This window comes from Serinus canaria, chromosome 28 (genome assembly GCF_022539315.1).
Source record: "Serinus canaria isolate serCan28SL12 chromosome 28, serCan2020, whole genome shotgun sequence".
NCBI lineage: Eukaryota > Metazoa > Chordata > Aves > Passeriformes > Fringillidae > Serinus > Serinus canaria.
Window position 1 is genome coordinate 3,078,021 of NC_066341.1, and position 21,639 is coordinate 3,099,659.

At 46.3% G+C, this 21,639-nt stretch overlaps 1 protein-coding gene across 8 annotated transcripts in view; it reads right to left on the bottom strand.

Annotated features, from left to right (window-relative positions):
- Window positions 1-21,639, bottom strand: part of RFX2 (regulatory factor X2) — a 77,062-nt gene that overhangs the window by 8,589 nt on the left and 46,834 nt on the right. For 4 of the 8 annotated variants that reach the window (XM_050986206.1, XM_050986204.1, XM_050986209.1 and 1 more), the window contains 8 exons: window positions 20,964-21,043; window positions 18,729-19,005; window positions 14,330-14,404; window positions 7,790-7,971; window positions 6,910-7,029; window positions 3,944-4,059; window positions 2,504-2,622; window positions 2,117-2,229 (listed from right to left, as the gene is read on the bottom strand). In XM_050986206.1, the coding sequence (XP_050842163.1) occupies window positions 2,117-2,229; window positions 2,504-2,622; window positions 3,944-4,059; window positions 6,910-7,029; window positions 7,790-7,971; window positions 14,330-14,404; window positions 18,729-19,005; window positions 20,964-21,043 (1,082 nt within the window). The remainder of the gene's footprint in view (window positions 1-2,116; window positions 2,230-2,503; window positions 2,623-3,943; window positions 4,060-6,909; window positions 7,030-7,789; window positions 7,972-14,329; window positions 14,405-18,728; window positions 19,006-20,963; window positions 21,044-21,639) is intronic. The other 4 variants (XM_050986208.1, XM_050986207.1, XM_050986210.1 and 1 more) reach the window with 3 other exon arrangements.

A 21,639-nucleotide genomic window follows, 5' to 3' on the forward strand; every position in this document is an offset into this window, starting at 1 on the left:
TCTTCCCTTTTTACCTTCACAGCCTCTCACACCCCCTGTTCACGTGGGAGCTGAGCTCCAGCACTGCCATCTCAGCCAGCAAAGGCTCAGCTGGATCCTCCCTCCAGCCCCAGCTGCTCCCAAACCTTCCCAGCCCTCCTCTCTCCTCTGCTCTCCCCCTCCTGAGCCACAGCACTGGGGACAAAACCTTTGCAGCCACTGTAGGGGCAGATGAGCTGATAGTGAGAAGCTTTCAAGGTGTTTAACCCCTCCAAATGCTGCAAGTTTTCAGAAGGAAGGAGACTGAATGGATGAGAACAAAATATATTGTCTACAACTGACTGGGGTTGATCCAGCTTCCATTAATTTCACTTTGTAGATGGATAAAGGAGCAAGATGTTTGTTACACAGCAAGCAGAGAGAGCTGAAACCTGAATTCACTGCCAGAGCTGCTCAGCCACACATTATGCTGGGAACTGGAAATTTGGAAGGGTCTTTCCCCATGGAAAGGATTTTTTGCCCATCAAAATCACTAAAGCCAAGCCTTGGACATGCTCTAAAGGGAACTTTGAGCCTCAGCCTGCAGAATTTTAGTGGTGAACTCCATGGGCATAACTCCTGGAAAATCCCACATGGTTTCCCATCAGGAAACCTGCTGTGAAGTGCATCCATGTTCTGCATCTTCTCATGCTTTCAGTGTGCCACCTCCCTAATACCTGGGGTTTATTTATATTTACATATTAAGAAGGAGGGGGAGTGTGTCATTTACCTCTCTGGGTTAGTGGCAGAGGTGTGAGAGCCCTGCAGAAAAGCTGCCTCCAGTTTCCCCTGTGTACCTAGAAACAGCTCCTGGGGTGTTGCAATCTGCCTGGGAACTGTTCCCTCAAAAAGATGAGATTTTAAACCAAGCAAACACAGCTGCAGTGGCTCCTTGCAGGAAAATATCCCCTGGGCAACATCGACAGGGCCATATTCTACTGACTTTTGAGGGAGTTTTCCTTATTACTCAACGTTTTACCATTTTTCTTCTGAACAGAAAACCTTCATCTTTATAGCCTCAGTAAGAGTGGACAGATTTGTGATAGAAATGTTAAGAATTTTTTCAATTTTCTCTGTTTTCACTGATTTCCATTCCCTTGGCAGCAGCTCCCAATGCATAAAGGATGAGGAAGAGGCACAGCAACGAGCCAGGCAGGAGTGAAAAGATTAAAGCAGCTTTGTTTGCAATGATCTGCCTGAAAACACGAGGCACTGACAGGTCTGGGCAGGCAGGCAAGGCAGAGTCAGTCTGGATATCCCTAAAACCTCAGAGAGTCCCTAAAATCTGAGCAGGGAATCCTCACTGGGGAAAGCAGGAGGTGCAAGGGACATGGATGACAGGAATCAGCCTCAAGTCTCCCCAGGGGAGGTTTAGATTGGATAGGAGGGAAATTTTCTTCACTGAAAGAGTGGTCAGGCATTGGAGCAGGCTGTGGTGGAGTCACCATCCCTGGAAGTGTCCAAAACAGGAGTGGATGTGGCACTTGGGGACGTGGCTGAGTGGTGACCAGGGCAGTGCTGGGGTGATGGAGGGACTCAGAGAATTCCCAGAATTCCCAGAATGACCAGGTTGGAAGAGACCTTAAAGATCATCGAGTCCAACCCAGCCCCAACACCTCAGGACTTTTCTTGGAGGGCTTTTCCAGCCTCAGTGACCCCACAACTCTCCAATCAGAGCAGACCCTTCCCCAGAGCTCTGAACTTTGCATTACAATATTAAACACTTCCAGCTCTCTTTGTCACAGCTCTGCAGGGCAGAAAATACTCCCAAATTCTCCAAAGCACTCATTTCTGCTGATTTTCTGCTAGTTTATTTTCAGATGCCAGCAGGTGTTTTGGAATAACAAATGCACAATCCTATAGCTTGCTTTTCTTTTTATTTGGTCAGTCAAAATGCAATGCCTGAACATCTCAGAGAGGATTTTCACCCCACAACAAATTTCATTTGAAGGGTATAGATTTGTACCTGTAAGATCATCTACCTAAAATCTTGGTACTGAAGAAAAACAGGCTTTAGGCTCAAAAAGACTAAAAAAAACTTCATGCATGTTAAAAAGAGATTATCTGTAAGAAGTGGAGCAGGGAAGCAGGGGAGTACCTGGAGGGCAGAGCAGTGGGGCCATCACTAGGGGGTGCCTTGGGACTCCAGAAGGATTGCCACAGCTTCTCGATGTAGTGGAACTGGAGGTGCATCACGACATCCAAAGTGGCCTGACAGCAAAGAACACCACGGGGTGAGCACTCAGCTCGAGGGCTGCCACCCACGGGGAATAATTTACATGAAAAACAACAGAATTGGCACTGTTGAAGTGACCAACTTAACATAAACCAGGTCACACGGTGGGAAAAAATTCAATATTTGAGTTGGAATTGCAGGCAAATGAAGCATTCCCAGCTTTTCCTAAGAGCTGGTCACTTGAGTGATGTCCCAGGTCAGTTAATAAATCAATTACAAATCATCCCCAGAGAATATTCACACAGTCACCTCACAGTGCCTCCTGTAGAGAACCTGCAGAGTTTTCACGTCGTTCAAGGTGAAACCTTCTTGTAAGAGCACATTGCCAAGATCAGGGGCTGGGAACTCAGGGAAGACATGGGTTACATCTGGGAACAGAAATTGGGAGAGATGGAGAGGGTTAGCAAAGCTCAGAGTACAGGGGAGCACAAGGTGCTGCTGGCACTGGAGGCTCTGTCACGTTCCAGCTGGGATGAGAGAGGAAAAATAGATAATTTACTCCTTTTCCTGATTTGTGCTGAGAAAAAGCAAACAACTACAGCCCAGTGGGTTCAGTGGGGAAAGGAAAACGGTTCCTTTCTGTTTGTAATAAAAGAAATCAGAAAATATTATCCTCATCTACCATCCATTAGAATTTCCCTGAAGCCTGGAAATGTCTCTCTGTACAATGGGGAATAAAACTGAGCAGCAGAGGTGTCAGGAGCTGGGATTTGTGATGGAGACACAGATCCAGGAGCAGCAAATCCAGAGGGTCTGCTCCACAAGGAGAAGGTCACAATGGATCACCTCCACCCAGATCCCCACTGCGGCCTTTGAAAGGAAGGGAATTGCTTCCTCCCTCTGGCCAGGACCTCCAGCCCTCCATGGAATTTAAATGAACCAGATGGATTAAAAAATACTAACAGGGACCCAACAGACCCATGGGCTCGAGGAAAAAAACCTCCTGGGGAGACAGCAGATAAACGTAGCAAATGTGACACTACAAAAACCTACAGAACACATCCTACATAAAAAATACAGATATCTGAAAAATATTTTAATTTCTTATATTATATATAATTTATAAAATTAGTATATTATTAAAAGGTATAAAAATTAATATAATATATATAATAAAAAATCTACAGTGTATATATATATATATATATATATATATATATATATATATATATATGCACATACTGTAGATTTTTTAGGAAAGCCCAACAGTCAGGACTTTATATATATAATAATATATATATGTACATACTGTAGATTATTTAGGAAAGTCCAACAGTAAGGACTTGCTATATATATATATATATATATATATAATAGATAATAATAAAATAGATTATATATACTATTATAGAGATATAATTTATATATAACAAAATTAATAAAATTTATATAATATATATAATGAAAAATCATCTTTACATATATATATATACACACACACACACATACATACTGCAGATTTTTTAGGAAAGCCCAACAGTCAGGACTTGCTAGATACTAGATATATATAAAATTATAGATAATAATAAAATATATTAGATATACTATTATATAGATATAATTTATATATAACATAGAAATTAATAAAAAAGCCCACCAGTCAGGACTTGCTGGATCAAACTGTCCCCTTAAAGCCCAAATCCCTGCTGTGGAATAATTAATAATTGCTCACCAAAGGAGTGTGCTCACCTATGAACTGCTGGTGGTGCTGGCACTGAGCAGCCACTGACTGCTCGGGTGTGGTGTGGGGGGTGCTGTTGGATGCACTCTCTGCCATCCCATCCATCTTCTGGGCTGCTCTGTACCTAAATTCCATCAGAATTAGGATGGATGAGGATCCACACAGACAGGAGGAAACACCTCTCTGTTCTTTAGAACACAGATCTGAGAGTTCTGGGAGTGGTTGGTACATTCAAGGCAAACACGGTGAGGGCTGATCATTTATATTGTGGAATCAGATGGAGGGGAAATGAGAAGCTCCTTTTGAAAAGCTTCCCCAGGACAGAATTAAAGGGGCTAAGAAGTTTGGTGACACCAAAAAATCACAAAAGAGAAGCAGAGATGCAGTGGGGTCCAGGGCAGACTCTGTCTCAAGCACTGACTTTTGCATTTGCTTTCTTTTGGGACCTGAAGAAATAAATTCTGTTCCTTCTGCACTTCAGCAACAACCAGAAGTGTCCATGCTTGCAGGAGGAAATTCCAAATCCCTTTCCACACTAGCTTTTATCTTTAAAATTACTCAGACACAAGACTAAGCATGGCACTATTTAACTTGCACTTTTGCACAGAAAAACACCCAAAACCCACCCAAATACAGCACAAGTCCCCAGGTCCTTCACATTGATTTGGCACCAACATCTCCATAACTGAGACCCTAAACCATTTTGGCTACAGGGAGGCTGTGAAAGGTGGCACACAGGGTGGAACATGCCCCTGGCAAGGAGAACAGGCAGATAAATCCCATTCCATGGAATTCCAGAAGAGTTTGGGTTGGAAAAATCCTTTAAAGGCCATCTGCTCCAACCCCTAGCAGTGAGCAGGGACATCTTCCACCAAAACAAGTTGCTCCAAGTCTCATCCAACTTGGCCTTGAAAATTTCCAGGGATGGGGCAATAGGTTTTGGACCCTTCCACAGCTTGGCTCTGGCTCTTCAGCAACCTTTTCTGACCCAGAGATGGGGCAGCTGAGAGGTGTTTTAAGAACTTTTATTCCATTTTCAGGCTCGTGTGAAGGGTGAGACAATACAGATGTTATAATTCACACCATCGCCATCAGAAGTTAACTATTTCCTAATTACAATACATTTTAAGTGTTTCTTGGCCTATCAGCTTGCTGTAGATGCCTTCAAGCCAATCATCCAAAATTACCCCTCATGGGTCCCACTACAATGCATCTTTCATAATTCTATTTCTCCAAAGTATCCAGTATTATTTGCAAGGCCATCCTTTGAAACTTTCTAGTTCCATTTCTCTCTCAGCAATGTCTGTCCTATTCCAGGGCATTTCTAAGTCAGCATTTCTTATCGCAAGGTTTGCACACAGATGCACACTGGGTGAGCCTTCTGCCAGGCTGGGAGAATTTTCTACAAACCCATTTCCCACATTTCCCCCTCTCTCTTGAACAGAAAAAACTTCTTTGATGGTTTTGCTTATCCATTGTTGTGTCCAGTAAAGTACCCAAGGTACTATCACTAACATTGTCACTATAACAAGTGACAGCACCTTGTATACTTCAATGTATATAATAATAAATGTTTATATACATATTTTGTAAATAAATTTACAAAATAAATAAATAAAAATCAAAGTAAATAGAACTTTGTAAAGATATTTTAGCTAAGGTGTAAAACTCTGTCTTTTAAACAAGTTGTTTAACTATGATCTATTGTCTGCATTAATTTGATTTGTCAAATCTCTCAGTTTTTTCACCTGGTTTGAACTTCCCAAGTGGAGCCAAATCCCAGGGATTTGCTTGTTGTATTGCACTAAATAGTTTATTTAGTTGATGTTGTGCACTGGGTGAATGGAGATTTGCACTGAGTAGTCTTTATATTGCACGAATAGTTTATCTTATAGCACCTGGTTTGCTCTTCCCCTCTGTGAGGGTTTTTCCCTCACACACCCCTCTCCTCAGTACCCCTGGTGGTGGGCTGTCCCCTGGTCAGTCCCTCCCCTTGCCCCTCCTCACTTGTATCCCATTGATCCTCTTCCTCCTCCCCCCATTCCCTCGGGCATAAAAGTCCCCCACAAGAAGGGGACAGCCCCTTTCCCACCTTGGAAATAAATGTGGGACGTTTGTCCACACGTGGAGAAGAGCGCTTCTCATCTTTTGCCTTTGTCCATGTAAGATTCTGTGGGCTGGGGTCCACAGCCAGCCGGGTTGGACCTGAACAGCCCATCCAGACACAGATCTTACATGTGGTGCCCAATGTGCGGCTCGAACCCACCACCCTGAGATCTTACAGGTGGTGCCCAATGTGGGGCTAGAACCCACCACTCTGAGATCTTACAGGTGGTGCCCAAGCTGGGGCTAGAACCCACAACCCTGAGATCTTACAGGTGGTGCCCAATGTGGGGCTCAAACCCACCACCCTGAGATCTTACAGGTGGTGCCCAATGTATGGCTCAAACCCACAACCCTGAGATCTTACAGGTGGTGCCCAATGTATGGGGCTTGAACCCACCAACTCTGAGATCTTACAGGTGGTGCCCAATGTGGGGCTTGAACCCACAACTCTGAGATCTTACAGGTGGTGCCCAAGGTGTGGCTCAAACCCACAACCCTGAGATCTTACAGGTGGTGCCCAAGGTGGGGCTCGAACCCACAACCCTGAGATCTTACAGGTGGTGCCCAACGTAGGGCTAGAACCCACAACCCTGAGATCTTACATGTGGTGCCCAATGTGGGGCTAGAACCCACAACCCTGAGATCTTACAGGTGGTGCCCAATGTATGGCTCAAACCCACAACCCTGAGATCTTACAGGTGGTGCCCAATGTGGGGCTCAAACCCACAACCCTGAGATCTTACAGGTGGTGCCCAACACAACCTGTAAGAGGTTAGACACAACCCAGAGATGAAGCGTCTCATGCTCTACAGTCTGAGTGGATTCTCACACCTGCTGAGTGTTTTGGGCAGGGTCTGGGGGCACCTACCTTTGCTTCTGGTGGATGGGCTGCTGCCTCATGGCCATGTACTGCGTGTCCTCCTGCAGGCGGTTCAGCGGTGACTCCGGCTTGAGGCGGATCCCATAGTAGTGATATTTGGAATTTCCCCTGGAAATATCAACTTAGTCACTGAAAGGGCATTGTGGCCCTGACTGCTTGGACAACACACCCTATTTCGTGCAGCACATGGCTGCCAAGCACTGTTTGAGTGCTGAAGGGATGAACTTGGTGCCTCAGCTTTGAGCTTTTCTATTTTTCAGACTCTGTGCTGCTTTAGTGGTGGGTCTGGGCTTCACATTATGGGATGGTGAGCTCTGTGCACAGAGCAGGGAGACAAAACAATTCCTGCTCCAGCTGGGCACCAAGGACAAATGACCCAAATCTCAGCCCAGGAGCACAAACCCCGTGGGCTGGAGAGAGAAAAACAAGGGTGGGACTGGATGGGCTGGGGCTGGAATGGGACAATGAACTGCAAGGTGCAAATGGAGCAGAGCTGATCCCAGGGAGAGACCCTGTGACCTGGTGTCCATTTTGGGACCATTTTGGTTCATCCTGGGTGCAGTCCTGGCTGGGCTCTTGTGCTGCCCAAGGTGGATCCATTGAGACCTCCTAATAAATCCCTACTTCATTAATTAACTCTGTTTATTCTCTGTTCTAGCTCAGCCTTCACAAGGCATCAAACTAATGAAATGCCATCATCCCCTATAACATTTAAACCCACATGTGGCCAAGTGCAGTGCCATTTATTCCCGTAGATCCCAGAAAAGAAACACCTGAACCTCCTAAAGATCCTCAGCAGCTTCTGAGTGCACCAGAGATGCTGCAGGAGGGTTGCCTTTTGTTTCTTTAACTGCAGACTGCCACCAACCTGGTGCCCAGGCGCCGTGTCCTCAGCCCCATGAAGACGGAGCGGATGAGCTTCCCGAAGGAGGCGGCGTTGACGGGGTCCAGTTTGTGCTCCTGGCAGTGCCTCAGGTAATGGTTGTACAGGGAGCTCCGGGGCAGGCTCACACCCTCTGCTGTCTCGTAGTTATCCAGCAGCCACTGCAGCTTCAGGCAGGGAAAAATAAACAACATGCAAGTCTGAAGAGAGCTGAGAAGTCAGGCAGGGTCGATGCTTAAATGTCCAGATGGAGACGTTCAAGAGAATTGAGTAATTAATTTATATAAGTTAATTCACGTAATTTATAATTTATATAACTTTATGGTAGTTTGTAGTACAGCAAAAGCCTGTTTATAGGATGGTAAAATCCCCCAGCACAAACAAAACCAGTCAGATTTTTTATTAAAACACAATGCTGCTGCCACCTCAGCGTCCACCTCGGGTTCGGATGAATTCCTGCAGAGCCAAAATAAAGCTGTAAAAATTCACATTTTCCAAGGTAAAGAGATCTGCCTAAGAGAAATAAATTCTAGGGGAAGCAAATTGATGCAAAGTCTTTATTAATTGGAAGATTGGCAAGTCTGCAACCGCTCCCTTAACAATAAAATTAATGGTTGCCAAAGCAACCTTCAAAATCTGAGGGAATCCATCTACTTTGCAAAATTTACTGTCTGAACTTCTGACATAGCTGTTGATTAAAATTTGCAATTAATATAAATTATTTATACCAAGATAGTCTGAAAGGGCAGGTCCAGCACACGGTGTCAGCACAGGAATTCAAATGCAAAGCCCCCAATCTCCTTTAATGAAATAAATGACTTCAGCATCAATAAAATGAGCGTTGTATTAATTGAATTTTGGAAGGAACTGGATGTACACATGGACTAATATCAACAGGGTGGGTAAGAGCCCTTTCACTGTCATGAGGGATGGCTGGGATGAACATTTTGCAGGCTTCCCTCTCCCTGCAGATCTCCATTCCTGCACCAGAACCAGCTGCATTTCCACCAGAACAGGGCAAAACAGATTTGGGTTGTGAAATCCAAATATCAGCCACAGCATCTCCATACAACTGAGAGTCCAAGCAATTATGGGAACTGAGCATGGACTTAGCCTAGAAATCAGTGGGATTTGCCAAAGCCCACAGAGCTGCACCCAAACCTCTCCCCTCCCACCCCAGTGTCCCTCTCTCTTCTCCCATTTTCTCTTGGTGACACTCCAAGGTCCCAGTTCACCACCAGGCTGGAGTTGTACATCAATAATTCTCTGAAAGACAGCCTGAACTGGGTGATGACATCTCTGGCACCTCCACTGAGCTGCTCTTGTGTCCCACCCTGCTGTCACACAGAGCCTGGCAGCCCCCTCCGTGTGTGCTCTGTGGGTCTCCTTCACACACCCACATGGAAACTGCTGCTGCACCAAGTCAGCTGCATCCAAACCTCTAATTAAAACTATTCCATTCAGCCTGGAGAGGAGAAGGCTCCAGGGAGAGCTCAGAGCTCCTTGCAGGGCCTGAAGGGGCTCCAGGAGAGCTGGAGAGGGACTGGGGACAAGGCCTGGAGGGACAGGACCCAGGGAATGGCTCCCACTGCCAGAGGGCAGGGCTGGATGGGATCTTGGGCAGGAATTGTTCCCTGGCAGGGTGGGCAGGCCCTGGCCCAGGGTGCCCAGAGCAGCTGGGGCTGCCCCTGGATCCCTGGCAGTGCCCAAGGCCAGGCTGGACAGGGCTGGGAGCAGCCTGGGACAGTGGGAGGTGTCCCTGCCATGGCAGGGGTGGCACTGGGTGGGCTTTGAGGGCCCTTCCAACCCAAACCATCCCATGATTTGTCAGCTGGAGCTGATCCAAATCCAACCACAAATTCCTGTGACTGCACCCATCAGCTCTGGTGGCCTTTGGAGCTGGAAGGAAGAAAAACCTCCTGGCCACTTGTCCCTCTGTCCTGCTTTTCAGGAGCCTCTTCTCCCCCTCCCACCTTCCCCCAGCTCCACTCCACCCAGGGCACTCTCTGAGGTCCTCCCTTCTCCACAGCTCCAATAAATGGTTTGTTAATGATCCCTAATGACCCTGAGCCTCCCCCAGCCATTCAGTTCCCTCTAACAAAAATGGACCCCAGTGGTTTTGCCATAAAACTCCAGCTGGAATTCAGTTTTTAAGTTGTCCACATCTATGTTAATTTTGGCCCATCTCCTATGTTTAAGGGATTATTGCTTACAATCCTTTCAAATTTTTAAAGCAGGTATTTTATTTATCCTGTGGCAGATACTGAATGTGCATCAGCTATTTATCCCCTAAATCTTAATCCTTAAGCCTTAAAAAAAATATAAAAGTTGTATATTGCAATGGAAAATCCAGATACATATAAACCCTCTCATTTAAATTTGATCCTGGGCATTTTTATTCTAATCTCTGATATTTCTAGAAGATTCCATTCATCTCCCAGCTTCCTTTTCCTGCAAATGTCTTTTTATATTCCCTCAAACATTGCAGAGTTTCACAATATGAACTCCCACTATTGAATTAGAAATTATTATGAAGAACACAAAAGAGCTTGAAACAGAGATCTGTCAGAATATAAATAATTTTCCAAACTTGATTTTTGTTCTACCTGCACAACTAATAACACATTGGGCACTTAAAATGAGAAAATTAAAAACTCTTTCCACCTGAATCTCTTCTTCTGTTTGCTTTCTGAATTTTGTTCAGTTGTGACAATCAGATATTCCCCAGTTTATTTCTGTTTATGCCACGATCAGGTTCAATAAAATCACTCTACAGCCATATGCTGCTGTGGTTGTTATTGGCACTCCAGGGGAACATTTAATTTTCATTTCTACCTTAACTTTATTTCTATCTGACTGTTTGAAAAAAACACTGGCAAAAACCTTATCCTGGTTCGATCCAAGGGTGGAAAAATCCACTCGTGGCTGGCTGAGAAAATAAAAACCTTTTTCTTTTTTGAAGGTGCAGGTTTGGAGACATTTTCTTGTGGCCACTGCTATGAAATATAAAACAGAAACCATTTGTGGGTCATATTTAAGGTGATTTTAGCTGGGACCACGAGCAGCAGGCTCCTAAATTTCCACTCAGTCGAGCTCAGAGTTAGGACAGAGACATTCACTCACAGGAAAGAATTCCAATGGGGGTTATTTTGTGCTTTTTTGCTATTTCATTTTGCATGCAATGAGGAAAAATTACATTTTCTCCCTGTTCCTACTTGTGCTGTGGATATCCCACAGCCACAGGGCCTCAACTCCTCACACTTCAGGCTCTTGTGTACAAAAATTGCAAAAAATTATTTTTCTCTGTTTTCTTTGTGTTACCTGCAAACTCATAACTGGCAAAGAAATAATCCCAATCCCAGAGAAATAATCCCAGAAAGAATGCCACTGCCAGCTGCAGCCACACTGACATGATTCCATCAGAACCATCCTGAACTGGGGCTCAGCAGGAGCCTCACCTCTCCACTGCCTCTCTCAAGTGCACTTAAATAACCTCCCAGGGAGGTTTGGAAGCCAAATTCAGTTGTCAAGCTCAATTTCATATTGGTTTTAGTTAAATTATGTGAAAAATTCCCTCTGGATTGAGATATCTTTAATTGTCCTCTTATTTTTTTATTAAACCCCAAAGATTCCTGGCATGAACCAGCTGCTGATGGTAACAAAATAAACCTCACCATCCCAAGAACTTGCACACTTCCAAAAAGCCAAATTTAAAACAAAGGACAGAAGACAATGAAGAACTCTGCAACCTTAAGACTCAGAGCAATTAAGTCACAACCAAGTGCAATTAGCATCATCTCCCCATTTCCTCTTGCTTTTGTCAAGCTGGAATTTGCTTCCAGCCTTGACAAATTGCAGTCACCTGCTCCTCCAGCACCAGCCTGCCAATCCTGTGTGCCAGCCATGGGGAATTTGGGATGGGTAGAGCTCTCCCTGCTGCTGTGGATCTGTTCTTTGCCATGAAGAGCTGGGAACTGGAACATCCTGGAGAGCAGAACCCTTTTGTACCACAGCAGAGCTGGGTTCAGCACTGGTGGTCACTGGGATGTCCCACACCTGCACTGGGAGCCAGCTCTGGCCACCTGCAGTCTCCAGGTGGTGGCTGCTCAATCCCTGGAGCACCCAAGGCTGGGCTGGACAGAGCTCTGAGTATCCCTGGAGTACCCAAGGCCAGGTGGGACAGAGCTCTGAGCATTCAGGGCTGGGTGGAACAGAACTCTGAGCATCCAAGGCTGGGTGGGACAGAGCTCTGAGTATTCCTGGAGCACCCAAGGCTGGGCTGGGCAGAGCTCTGAGCATCCAAACACTGGGTGGGACAGAGCTCTGAGTATTCCTGGAGCATCCAAGGCTGGGTTGGGCAGAGCTCTGAGCTCCCTGCTCTGGTGGAAGGTGTCCCTGCCCATGGCAGGAAGATGGAATTAAATGAGAATGAGCTTTAAGGTCCTTTCCAACCCAAACCATCCTGGTCCAGCTTCCTGATCACATCAGGGTGCCCTTCCTGGGCTCAGGTCCCTCACTGCAGCCCAGTGCCTCCCTCAGAGGAGTCCCAAAAGAACCTCCCCATGCAGAGGCTGCAGAGCCTCCCTGGGCAGTGGCACTGCAGCTCCTCCAGCTCTGGAACTGCCTGATCTGGTTCCCCAGTGTGCTGGGTCCCCTTCAGGCACTGCTCACAGCCCTTTTTATTCCCACATGTCCCCAGACACCTCCCTGAGCAGGGACATTGGGGACAGCAAGGACCTGTAGGGTTCCTCAGCCCAGGACCTGCACCTTGTGCCTGGAGCTGCACCTTCAGAGGGACCAGCTGGGGGTGGATGTGTCACTCATGCTCAGTTTAGAAGGAGTTTGTTGGCTCCAGAGGCTGTAAGAGCACTTAAACCTTGGGTCAGGCTATGAACCACGACCTAGAACCAGGGACATCGAGGACCTAGAACCAGGGACATCGATGACCTAGAACCAGGGACATCAGAGACATAGAACCAGGAACACCGGTGACCTAGAACCAGGGTCATCAGGGACCTAGAACCAGGGACATTGAGGACCTAGAACCAGGGACATCGAGGACCTAGAACCAGGGACATCAGAGACATAGAACCAGGGACATTGAGGACCTAGAATGAGGGACACCGAGGGACCTAGAACCAGGGACATCGAGGACCTAGAACCAGGGACATCGAGGACCTAGAACTAGGGACACCAGGGACCTAGGACCAGGGTCATGAGGACCTAGAACCAGGGACATCAAGGACCTAGAACCAGGGACAACAGGGACCTAGAACCAGGGACATCAAGTTCTGCACTTCTACCCTGCAAGACCAGGGTGGGGAAGGTCAGATCTGGGGCTGGATGAGGCCCCCACTCCATCCTGCCCTGCTTGTGGGCAGTGAAATCTTTTCTACCTTTTGCTCTCTTTCCTCTGCCCTTTTCCTGATTTTATTTCAAACTTTGTCCTTGTTGAACAAGAAAACTCCTGCAGAGCAACACAATCCTTGTGCAGCACTTGAGGAGTGCCCAGCCTGGGGTGGGAGGGATGTTCAGAACAGGAACTGCCTGATCCTGCAGCTTTGAGTTTCCCCAGCTACAACCAGAAACCTTCATTCTCCACCAGCTGAAATAAAGTTTGAGCTCCCCCAGGAGCTCTGGCCTGGAGTTTGAAGTCAGAATCAAGAATCAGACTGGTTTAAAGTTCCTTTTGTTGTCTCAGGGTATTTATCTAGGGTGAAGAAGCCAAAGATTTTTCTTTTTTGCCCTAAGAATGACAACAAACCAGCCCCCAAACTCAGAGAAAACCTGTTAGAGTAGAAAAACACCACTTTGTGCATGGGATTCATGGGTGCAGGACATGCTTGAGCTTCATCCAAACACAGGGAAAACAAAGTCCAGGGACTCCATCACCACCTGGATCAACCCAAATCTCACCCAAGCATGTGCTCATCCCTCAGTGTTCCTGCATGGGAGCCACAAACCAGGATGCAAAGGCCCAGCAGAACAGTGGGAATATCACACAAAGCAGGGAAATCCTTGGCAGAGTGAGAGAGAGGCCCAGCACATGGATTTAGCACAGCAATGTGACAGGAATGGGCTTCCTGAGGCACAGAGAGAGGGGAAAAAAGGCATTCAGAGGCTTTTGGTGTGTGCTGGCTGAGGGGGATCTGTCACAATTCACACCAAGTCGTGGCTCTGGATTTACAAGTAATTTTCCAGCCACGTTTCAATTCCAGTGAAAGGAAAAAGAACTTCCTCCAATGTGTTTATCTGATTGCCAGCAATTTCCATTGCAAGGCAGATGAAATAAATAAACACATATTTATATTTATTATAAATAAATAACAGACTCCTGAGCATCTCAGCAGCAAACATTATCACATGGCACTTTTTGCAGCCTATTTTTCCTTGGGAATGGGCTGCTTTGGGCAGCACAGCTCAATCACAGGCTGCTTTTGAGTGCCTCATGCTGTTGAATACACCAAAGAAATAATTCTCCTACCAAAGCAGGGGAAAAGGTTGTAAATTCTGATTGTAACTTACATGGCTGTTGAGCAAACTGCTTTTGTGTGATGTAATCCCTTCATTTTTTTGTAGGTTTTCAATCGCCATTTCAAGCTAAAGAAAAACGTGCACAGGAGAGAGAGAGAAAAAAAAAAAGGAAAAAGAAAGGAAATCAGATAGTTAGCAACAGCCAGGATTATTGTTTCTTTATTAATATTTGAATGATTAATGCTTTCTATCAACAAGCTGGTGAAAAAGAGGCAAACAGACGTGGATGGAGCTGCAGAGGCGTTACTGGGACATGCAAATGGACACACAGCAGGGATCCCCACAGGGGTGACAAAGCAAGGCCAGGGGGGTTTATCTTCCACTAAAAGCACTGCCTATTTATATCAAAAAAGCCATTTTCCTCCTCTTTTTCCCTTCCTGCTGAGAGCAAACCACCACCAGATGCACAGCAGAGTTGGACCCAGGCTTTCCAAGGAGAGCTGGCAGTAATGACTTGGTCACCTCTCAGTATTTTGTCAAAAACCCTAAAAAATGAAATAAAGCTGGGGTGCAAGGAGAGTGGATGAACTGGAATGGTCAGAGATTGGCTGCAGAGCTGGGCCCAGGCTTTCCAAGGAGAGCTGGCAGTAATGACTTGGTCACCTCTTCATATTTTGTCAAAAAAACTAAAAAATTAAAAGGTAGGGTGCAAGGAGAGTGCACAAACAGGAATGGATGAGGGTTCTCTGCTGCTGAGAGCTGCAAAGGGAAGAAGGCAGGAGCCTTCACCAGCTTTCAGTTGGGTGAGTTCTCCCCCAGAAGCCAGGCTGGAACATTTGCTGCTGCCTGTGCTGGTTTCTATTGATCCCAGAGCAGCCAAGGTGAGACCTTCTGGCTCCTGAGGAGCCCCCTCACCCCCTGGCTGCCTCCTGCTCCCCCCTTCAGCCCAGCTGTGGCTGCTGCCTTGTGCCTCAAGCCTCTCCTGAACCCTTCTTGTCTTCTCCATTCTGCTGCTGGGGCAGAATCTGGGCTCCTTGAGCAGATGGCTGCTGGTCCCAAAGCTCAAGTGCTCCTTTACAAGCTTTTTGCAGGGCAAAAAAACAATCCTCAAACCTCCCCAAACCCCACATCAGAGCCTGGCAGGAGCAGAACTTGATTGTCTCCAGCAGATGTTCCCAAACCCCGTTTGGGGTGTCCCAAACCCCTTTATCTGTGCCCTGGCAGGACAAAGAACCTGCAGCCAGAGCTCTGCTCTCTGTCCTCATTTAACACCTTGTGGGCACACCCACAAAACATCTGCAGATGATGTGTCCATGGCCTCCTGCCCACACTGACAGCCTGCCCTGACTCACCCCACAGTGGAGATCAGGGCTGAGATAAACCCAGCCCTTCACAAGCCAGGCTCTGTCACAGCAGGGTGGCAGAGCAGAGCAGAGCCAGCTCTGAGGCGACATCCAGGTGTGAAGGTGGCACCACCTCCAGCACACTCCCTTGGTTCCCACCCCAAAGTGGAGCCACTTCTAGAGGGGTTCTCACCCAATTCAGGCTGAGATCAGTGGGGTTTCACTGCCCCACACCTCCCCCAATTCAAACTCAGATTATTGGGGTTTCACTGCCCCACACCTCCCCCAACTCAGGCTGAGATTATTGGGGTTTCACTGCCTCACATCTCCCCCAGTTCAATCTCAGATTATTGGGGTTTCACTGCCCCACACCTCCCCCAATTCAGGCTCAGATTAGTGGGGTTTCACTGCCCCACACCGTGATAGACCATGAGGAAGCACAGCCTGAGTGCTGACACAGCCTTCAGGAAATGAGTCAGAGGCAGAGGGAGACCCAATTTCCTTCCTCTGCCTGCTCAGGGGCTGTTTGAGCAACAGCTCTGAGGCAAGCCCAGAAATGCTGCCTGGCCTTTTGCTGTTGGCAGGTGTCCCATCCAAAAGGACACCCTGCATCTGCAATAAAAACTGCCACAGGGGAGAGACCAAAGGCTCTTGAGCAGCTCTGCAGGAAGGTGAAGAGCTCTGAGGACCCACTTGTGGGAGGTCTCAAGGATTTCCTCTCTTAGTCCAGACTAATTTAGGTGAAGATTGATAGTGCTGTGTTGGCACAGATATTGAATGCTCCCTGTGCTGTCTCAGCCCATCTGGTGGAGCAGAACATTGGTGTTCCAGCACAGAGGGAAGGTTTCCTAAGAGTTTTTTTGAAGTATCTGAAGGTTTTTCTTTGGTGCACACACAGACTTTACCAAACATCTCTCAGCCTTCTGAGGACCTCTGCTCATCCTGAAGTTTCCATTCTCCTCTGGAGGTGCCCTCCTTGCCCTCAACACCTCCAATCCCTCTCCTTCCCCACCACTGACCACTCTGCTGTCCATCCCCAAGGCCAGGGCAAACCCTTTGGCTTCCCTGGCTCCATCTGCACGAGCTCTGCTTTCCTTTCCTCCCACACAGCTCCCAGTCCTGCCCCACCACATTCTGCCAGAGCCCCTCTGGCCTCTTCAACACCAACCTTTCCCAGTCTCTGAAAACAGAAAATCAAGGTCCTGCCCATGGATTTGATTCAGTCCCTGCTGTCCTTAAGCCACCCATCCCTTCTGGTGGCTGCCCCTGGATCCCTGGCAGTGCCCAAGGCCAGGCTGGACAGGGCTGGGAGCAGCTGGGACAGTGGGAGGTGTCCCTGCCATGGCAGGGGTGGCACTGGATGAGCCCTTAGGTCCCAAACCAAATGACTCCAGGATTAATTCCAAGCAGTGCAGGCTCTGCTCCAGCCCCTGTGACCCTGGTCTGAGCTGGAAGTACTGACAGCCACACACAGACACAGCCCTGGCCTGCCTGCCAGGCTCTTTCCCACCTTTTCCAGCCCTTCCTCAGCTATTTTGTGTTCAAATACCTTCAGAAAGCTCATTTGTACATGCAACAGAGTGGATTTATCTCAGATCTATTTCCATAAAGGTCACTTTCTAAATTTTTTTTTTTTTTTTGTTCTGCTGAGCAGCCTTATCGCCTTATCTCATGTAATAACCATCAACTAAATCCATTCATGGGATATTTCTACTGGCATATTTTCCACTTTGGCTTTTATATCATGCTCATCACCATGGAAATTACAAAAACTCCAAACAACAACAACATAAAAAAAAAAGTCCCCCAAAAATCCAAGAGGAAAGTTGTGCAGTTTTGTAAGATGCAGTCCCACACAGGTGATGCTTCCAAATAATAACTTTGAGTAAAAATCAAATGGTCCAGTGCTCATTTTTAACTATGAACAGTTAAAATACACACACAATTCTCACCCAAGAAAAGAACCTCAGCATCTGTCATTTTCTTCCACCCAAACCAAGGATTTTCCCCTATGCCTACCCAAGGCAGAGCACAGTTACCACAGGAGCAACGCAATCTTTCAAGGCACAAAGATTCAAAAAACATAAAATCTACATTCAAAAACTCAGTGGGAAAAGAAAGTACAGCATAACAGGCCAGATTTACATGAGCTCTCAGCAGCAACAGCTCCTGTTTTTCTCCCTAGTGATGCTGCTCACATTTTAAATTCTGGCTACAGACCCTGAATTACACCTACAGTAGTATTTATATTTATATATGGATGCATAAACACACAGAAGTCTGCAGAGGGAGGTGAGCAGTGTCTCAGGAAATGAGGAGTGCCTGCACTCCTGGCAGCTGCTGAGGGCTGGGAGATTCCCAAATCAAAGCCCTTACTGCAAAAAGGCTGTTTTGGGTGAAGAGCTGAAAGGCCTCAGTCCCACACAGCTGTGCTCCAGCACCTGCCACCTCAGCTGGCAGCTGGAGGGACACACTGAAAGAAATCAGAACTTTAAACCATTTCTATTTGATCAATATCACCCCTAAAAGACATTTTCTAAACATATGGCAAGGGCAGAATACACAATGGTGTAGGAGATTTATACACAAAAGCTTTTTGATCACTGTGCACTCAGCATGATCAGCCTGAGAACAACTTATGTGCTAATTATCCAATGGGTTAAGGAAGAATTTCTCAGGTCTCTTCACAACTGAAGACATATTTCAATATTTTGGGTAAGCATATGTGAGATGTTTGATTTAGTAGAAAATGTAAATAGAGACAAATTTACAGTAGAAAATGTAAACAGGGACAAATCTTTAAAAACCAAAATATTTTGTTTGGGAGGGAAAAAACCCAAACCAAATCCAATTCTTTATTAATATTTGAATGATTAATGCTTTCTCTTCTCTAATGCTGCTGATCATTTCAGTGATCTGAGCGAGAGGAACAATCCAAACTGAAAAATAAGCGCAGCACACCAGTGTCTATTCTCCCCCTTGCACTCATGGCAGGTTACAGACATAAACAATGATAATGCCAGGTCAGTTTAATTTTCTGAAGGCTTTTCAGTTCCCTTTGGGATCATTGCTGGCCCCCCAGCTGAGGTGCCTGCAGGGCTACATACCGTTGCTGGAGAGGAGCGTGAGGTGTGAGACAGAGAATGTCTAGAGTTCTCCAGCCCCCCATGAATGAGATAGGCTCCCGAGCCGGAGAGGATCTGACTTCCCCCAATGTCCATGGTGATGCCCACCATGTTGTGAGAGGGAATGGCTGTAGGAGAGGATGTCGCTGTAGTCACCTGAGCTCCTCCTCCTCCTCCTCCTCCCTGCGCTTCGAAATAGGGCGCGGCGCTGGCGGGGGCGTAAATCTGCGCCTCGCTGCTGTACGAGTAGGCAGCTCGTCTGTGCAGGGGACAAAAGAGAGGAGCTGGCAGAGGCAATCCTGGGCTGGACAGCTTTAGAAAGCTGCACAAGTGTCAGAAAAACCCTGGTGTTCAAGGTTAGCCCTTGTGTTCGCCACCAAGATTATTTGGTTCAACCCCAGAGGCATGGGAAGGTGGAAAGCCACACCACAGCTCCATCACCCCTCAGCTGTCTCAATCCAACAGAGACTAAAGAGCAAGACCAAATTGGCCTCTGTAATTCTATTTTGGACATTTCCAAATAAAATTTTTCCTGTAAGATTATAGCTCTGCTGCGGGTACCAACTCCATAGGCATGGGAAGGTGGAAAGACACACCACAGCTCCATCATCCCTCAGCTGTCTCAATCCAACAGAGACTAAAGAGCAAGACCAAATGAACATCTTTTTTCCCATTTTGTCCATTTCCAAATAAAATTTTTCCTGTAAAGATATAGCTCTGCTGCAGATGACAACCCCAGAGGCATGGGAAGGTGGGAGTAAGAAAGCCACACCACAGCTCCATCACCCCTCAGCTGTCTCTTAATCCAACAGAGACTAAAGAGCAAGACCAAATTGGCCTCTGTAATCCCATTTGGGACATTTCCACATAAATTTTTTCCTGTTTCCACTGTAAGATTATAGCCCTGCTGTGGGTGGCAACCCCATAAGCATGGTAAGGTGGGAATAAAAAAGCCATACACACACCTCTATCATCCCTCAGTTAATCCAACAGAGACTAAAGAGCAAGACCAAACTGGCCTCTGTAATCCCATTTTGGACACTTCCAAATAAAACTTTTCTTGTTCCCACTGTAAGATCATATCCCTGTTGCAGGTTGGAACCCCATAAGCATGATAAGGTGGGAACAAGAAAGCCACACCACACCTCCATCATCCTTCAGTTGTCTCTTAATCCAACAGAGACCAAAGACCAAGACCTAATTAACCTCTTGTTAATTTGTTAATTAGTCCCATTTTGTCCATTTCCAAATAAAACTTTTCCTGTTCCCACTGTCCATGCCCACATCAACAGATGCTGGTAAAAATTATTTTCTTTTCTTTTTTTTTTTTTTTGAGAAGTAAGGGTAAATTATCCAAATCAAAAATTAGAGTTAATGGTTTGAGCCAAATGATTTATAGAAAAGGAAAAGGGGGGTTTGTACAGATAAGTAATGTCATTGTTAGCTCTCACAATTAAGAGATAGATATTTTGCAGATGAGCCATGTGGCTGGCATTCACAGGGACTCCCAGAACCAAAAACATTTTCCTTATTAAAAAAATTATTTAAAAATATTTTAAAAAATTATTAAATACTTTATTTTAAAAATTTTGTCGCAATTTTTGTTAAGGTTTAATAAACCTTTGGAACTGTACAAGTGAGCAGCTGTTTCTCACAGTGGGGTTTGCCCTGTTGGAATGGGATCCATTGGCCTCACAGCACAAGCTCATGCTGAGGGCAGCTCCTGGTGAGGAACTGGGGTGAGAAGGCCAAAGGAGGCACAAAATGGGGCACAGCAGGCAGGAGGAAGAAGAAATCCTAAGAATGGAGAGGCCCTGGCACAGCTGTGGTGTCCCATCCCTGGAAGTGCCCAAGGCCAGGCTGGACAAGGCTGGGAGCAGCCTGGGGTGCTGGAAGGTGTTGGGGAGTCGGAAGGAGATGGCCTTGAAGGTCTTTTCCAACCCAAGCCATTCTGGCATTCCTTGACTCTATAAAATCTTCCAGCAGCCCCTTTTTCCTCTGGAAGTCCCACTCCTAAAGCTGCACAAAGCTCCCAGGCTTTTCAGAGCCTCTCCTGGCCAGGATTCCCTGGAGAACAGTCCCTCCATGAGGAGAACCCCCCCAGGGCTGGAAACCACCCCCACACCCAACACAACACCTGAGCCTCCTCCTCCTCCTCTTCCTCCTGCCCTGGTGGGGCCGGGAGGTGGCAGGGGGACAGCTCAGCGAGGTTCTTACATGGTTCCATTGGTGTAAACAGCTTCTCCTCCTTCCACATACTGCACCTGGGCTGGGTAAACGTGCTGCACGGACTGCACCTGCAACAGGCACCAACAGGCAGGGACTGCTCACCAGCTGCTGCCAAATGCACAGCTCCAGCCTTACCTTGACACTCAGGCTTTCTTTAAAAAAATCAAACAAACAAAAAAAAAACCAAAAAAAACCCCAAAATCAAACCAAACAAAAAACCAAACCAAACAAAAAAACTCCATTGAAAAAAACAACAAAAAAAAAACCCCAAAACCCAAACCAACAACAACCAAAAAAACCCAACCAAACCAAAACAAAAAAAACCCAAAAAACCACTCCCAAAACCAAAACAAACGAAACCAAAAAACCAAACTAAATGAAACAAAAAAACTCCAAAGAAAAAACAAAAAAACAAAACAAAAAAACCCAAAACCCAAACCAACAACCAAAAAAACTCCAACCAAACAAAAAAAACCCCAAAACACCCCAAAACCAAACCAAACAAAAAAAAACTCCAAAGAAAAAACAACAAAAAAAACCAAAAAACCCCAAAACCCAAACCAACAACCAAAAAAACTCCAACCAAACAAAAAACCTCCAAAAACACTCCCAAAACCAAACCAAACAAAAAAAAACTCCAAAGAAAAAAACAACAAAAAACAAA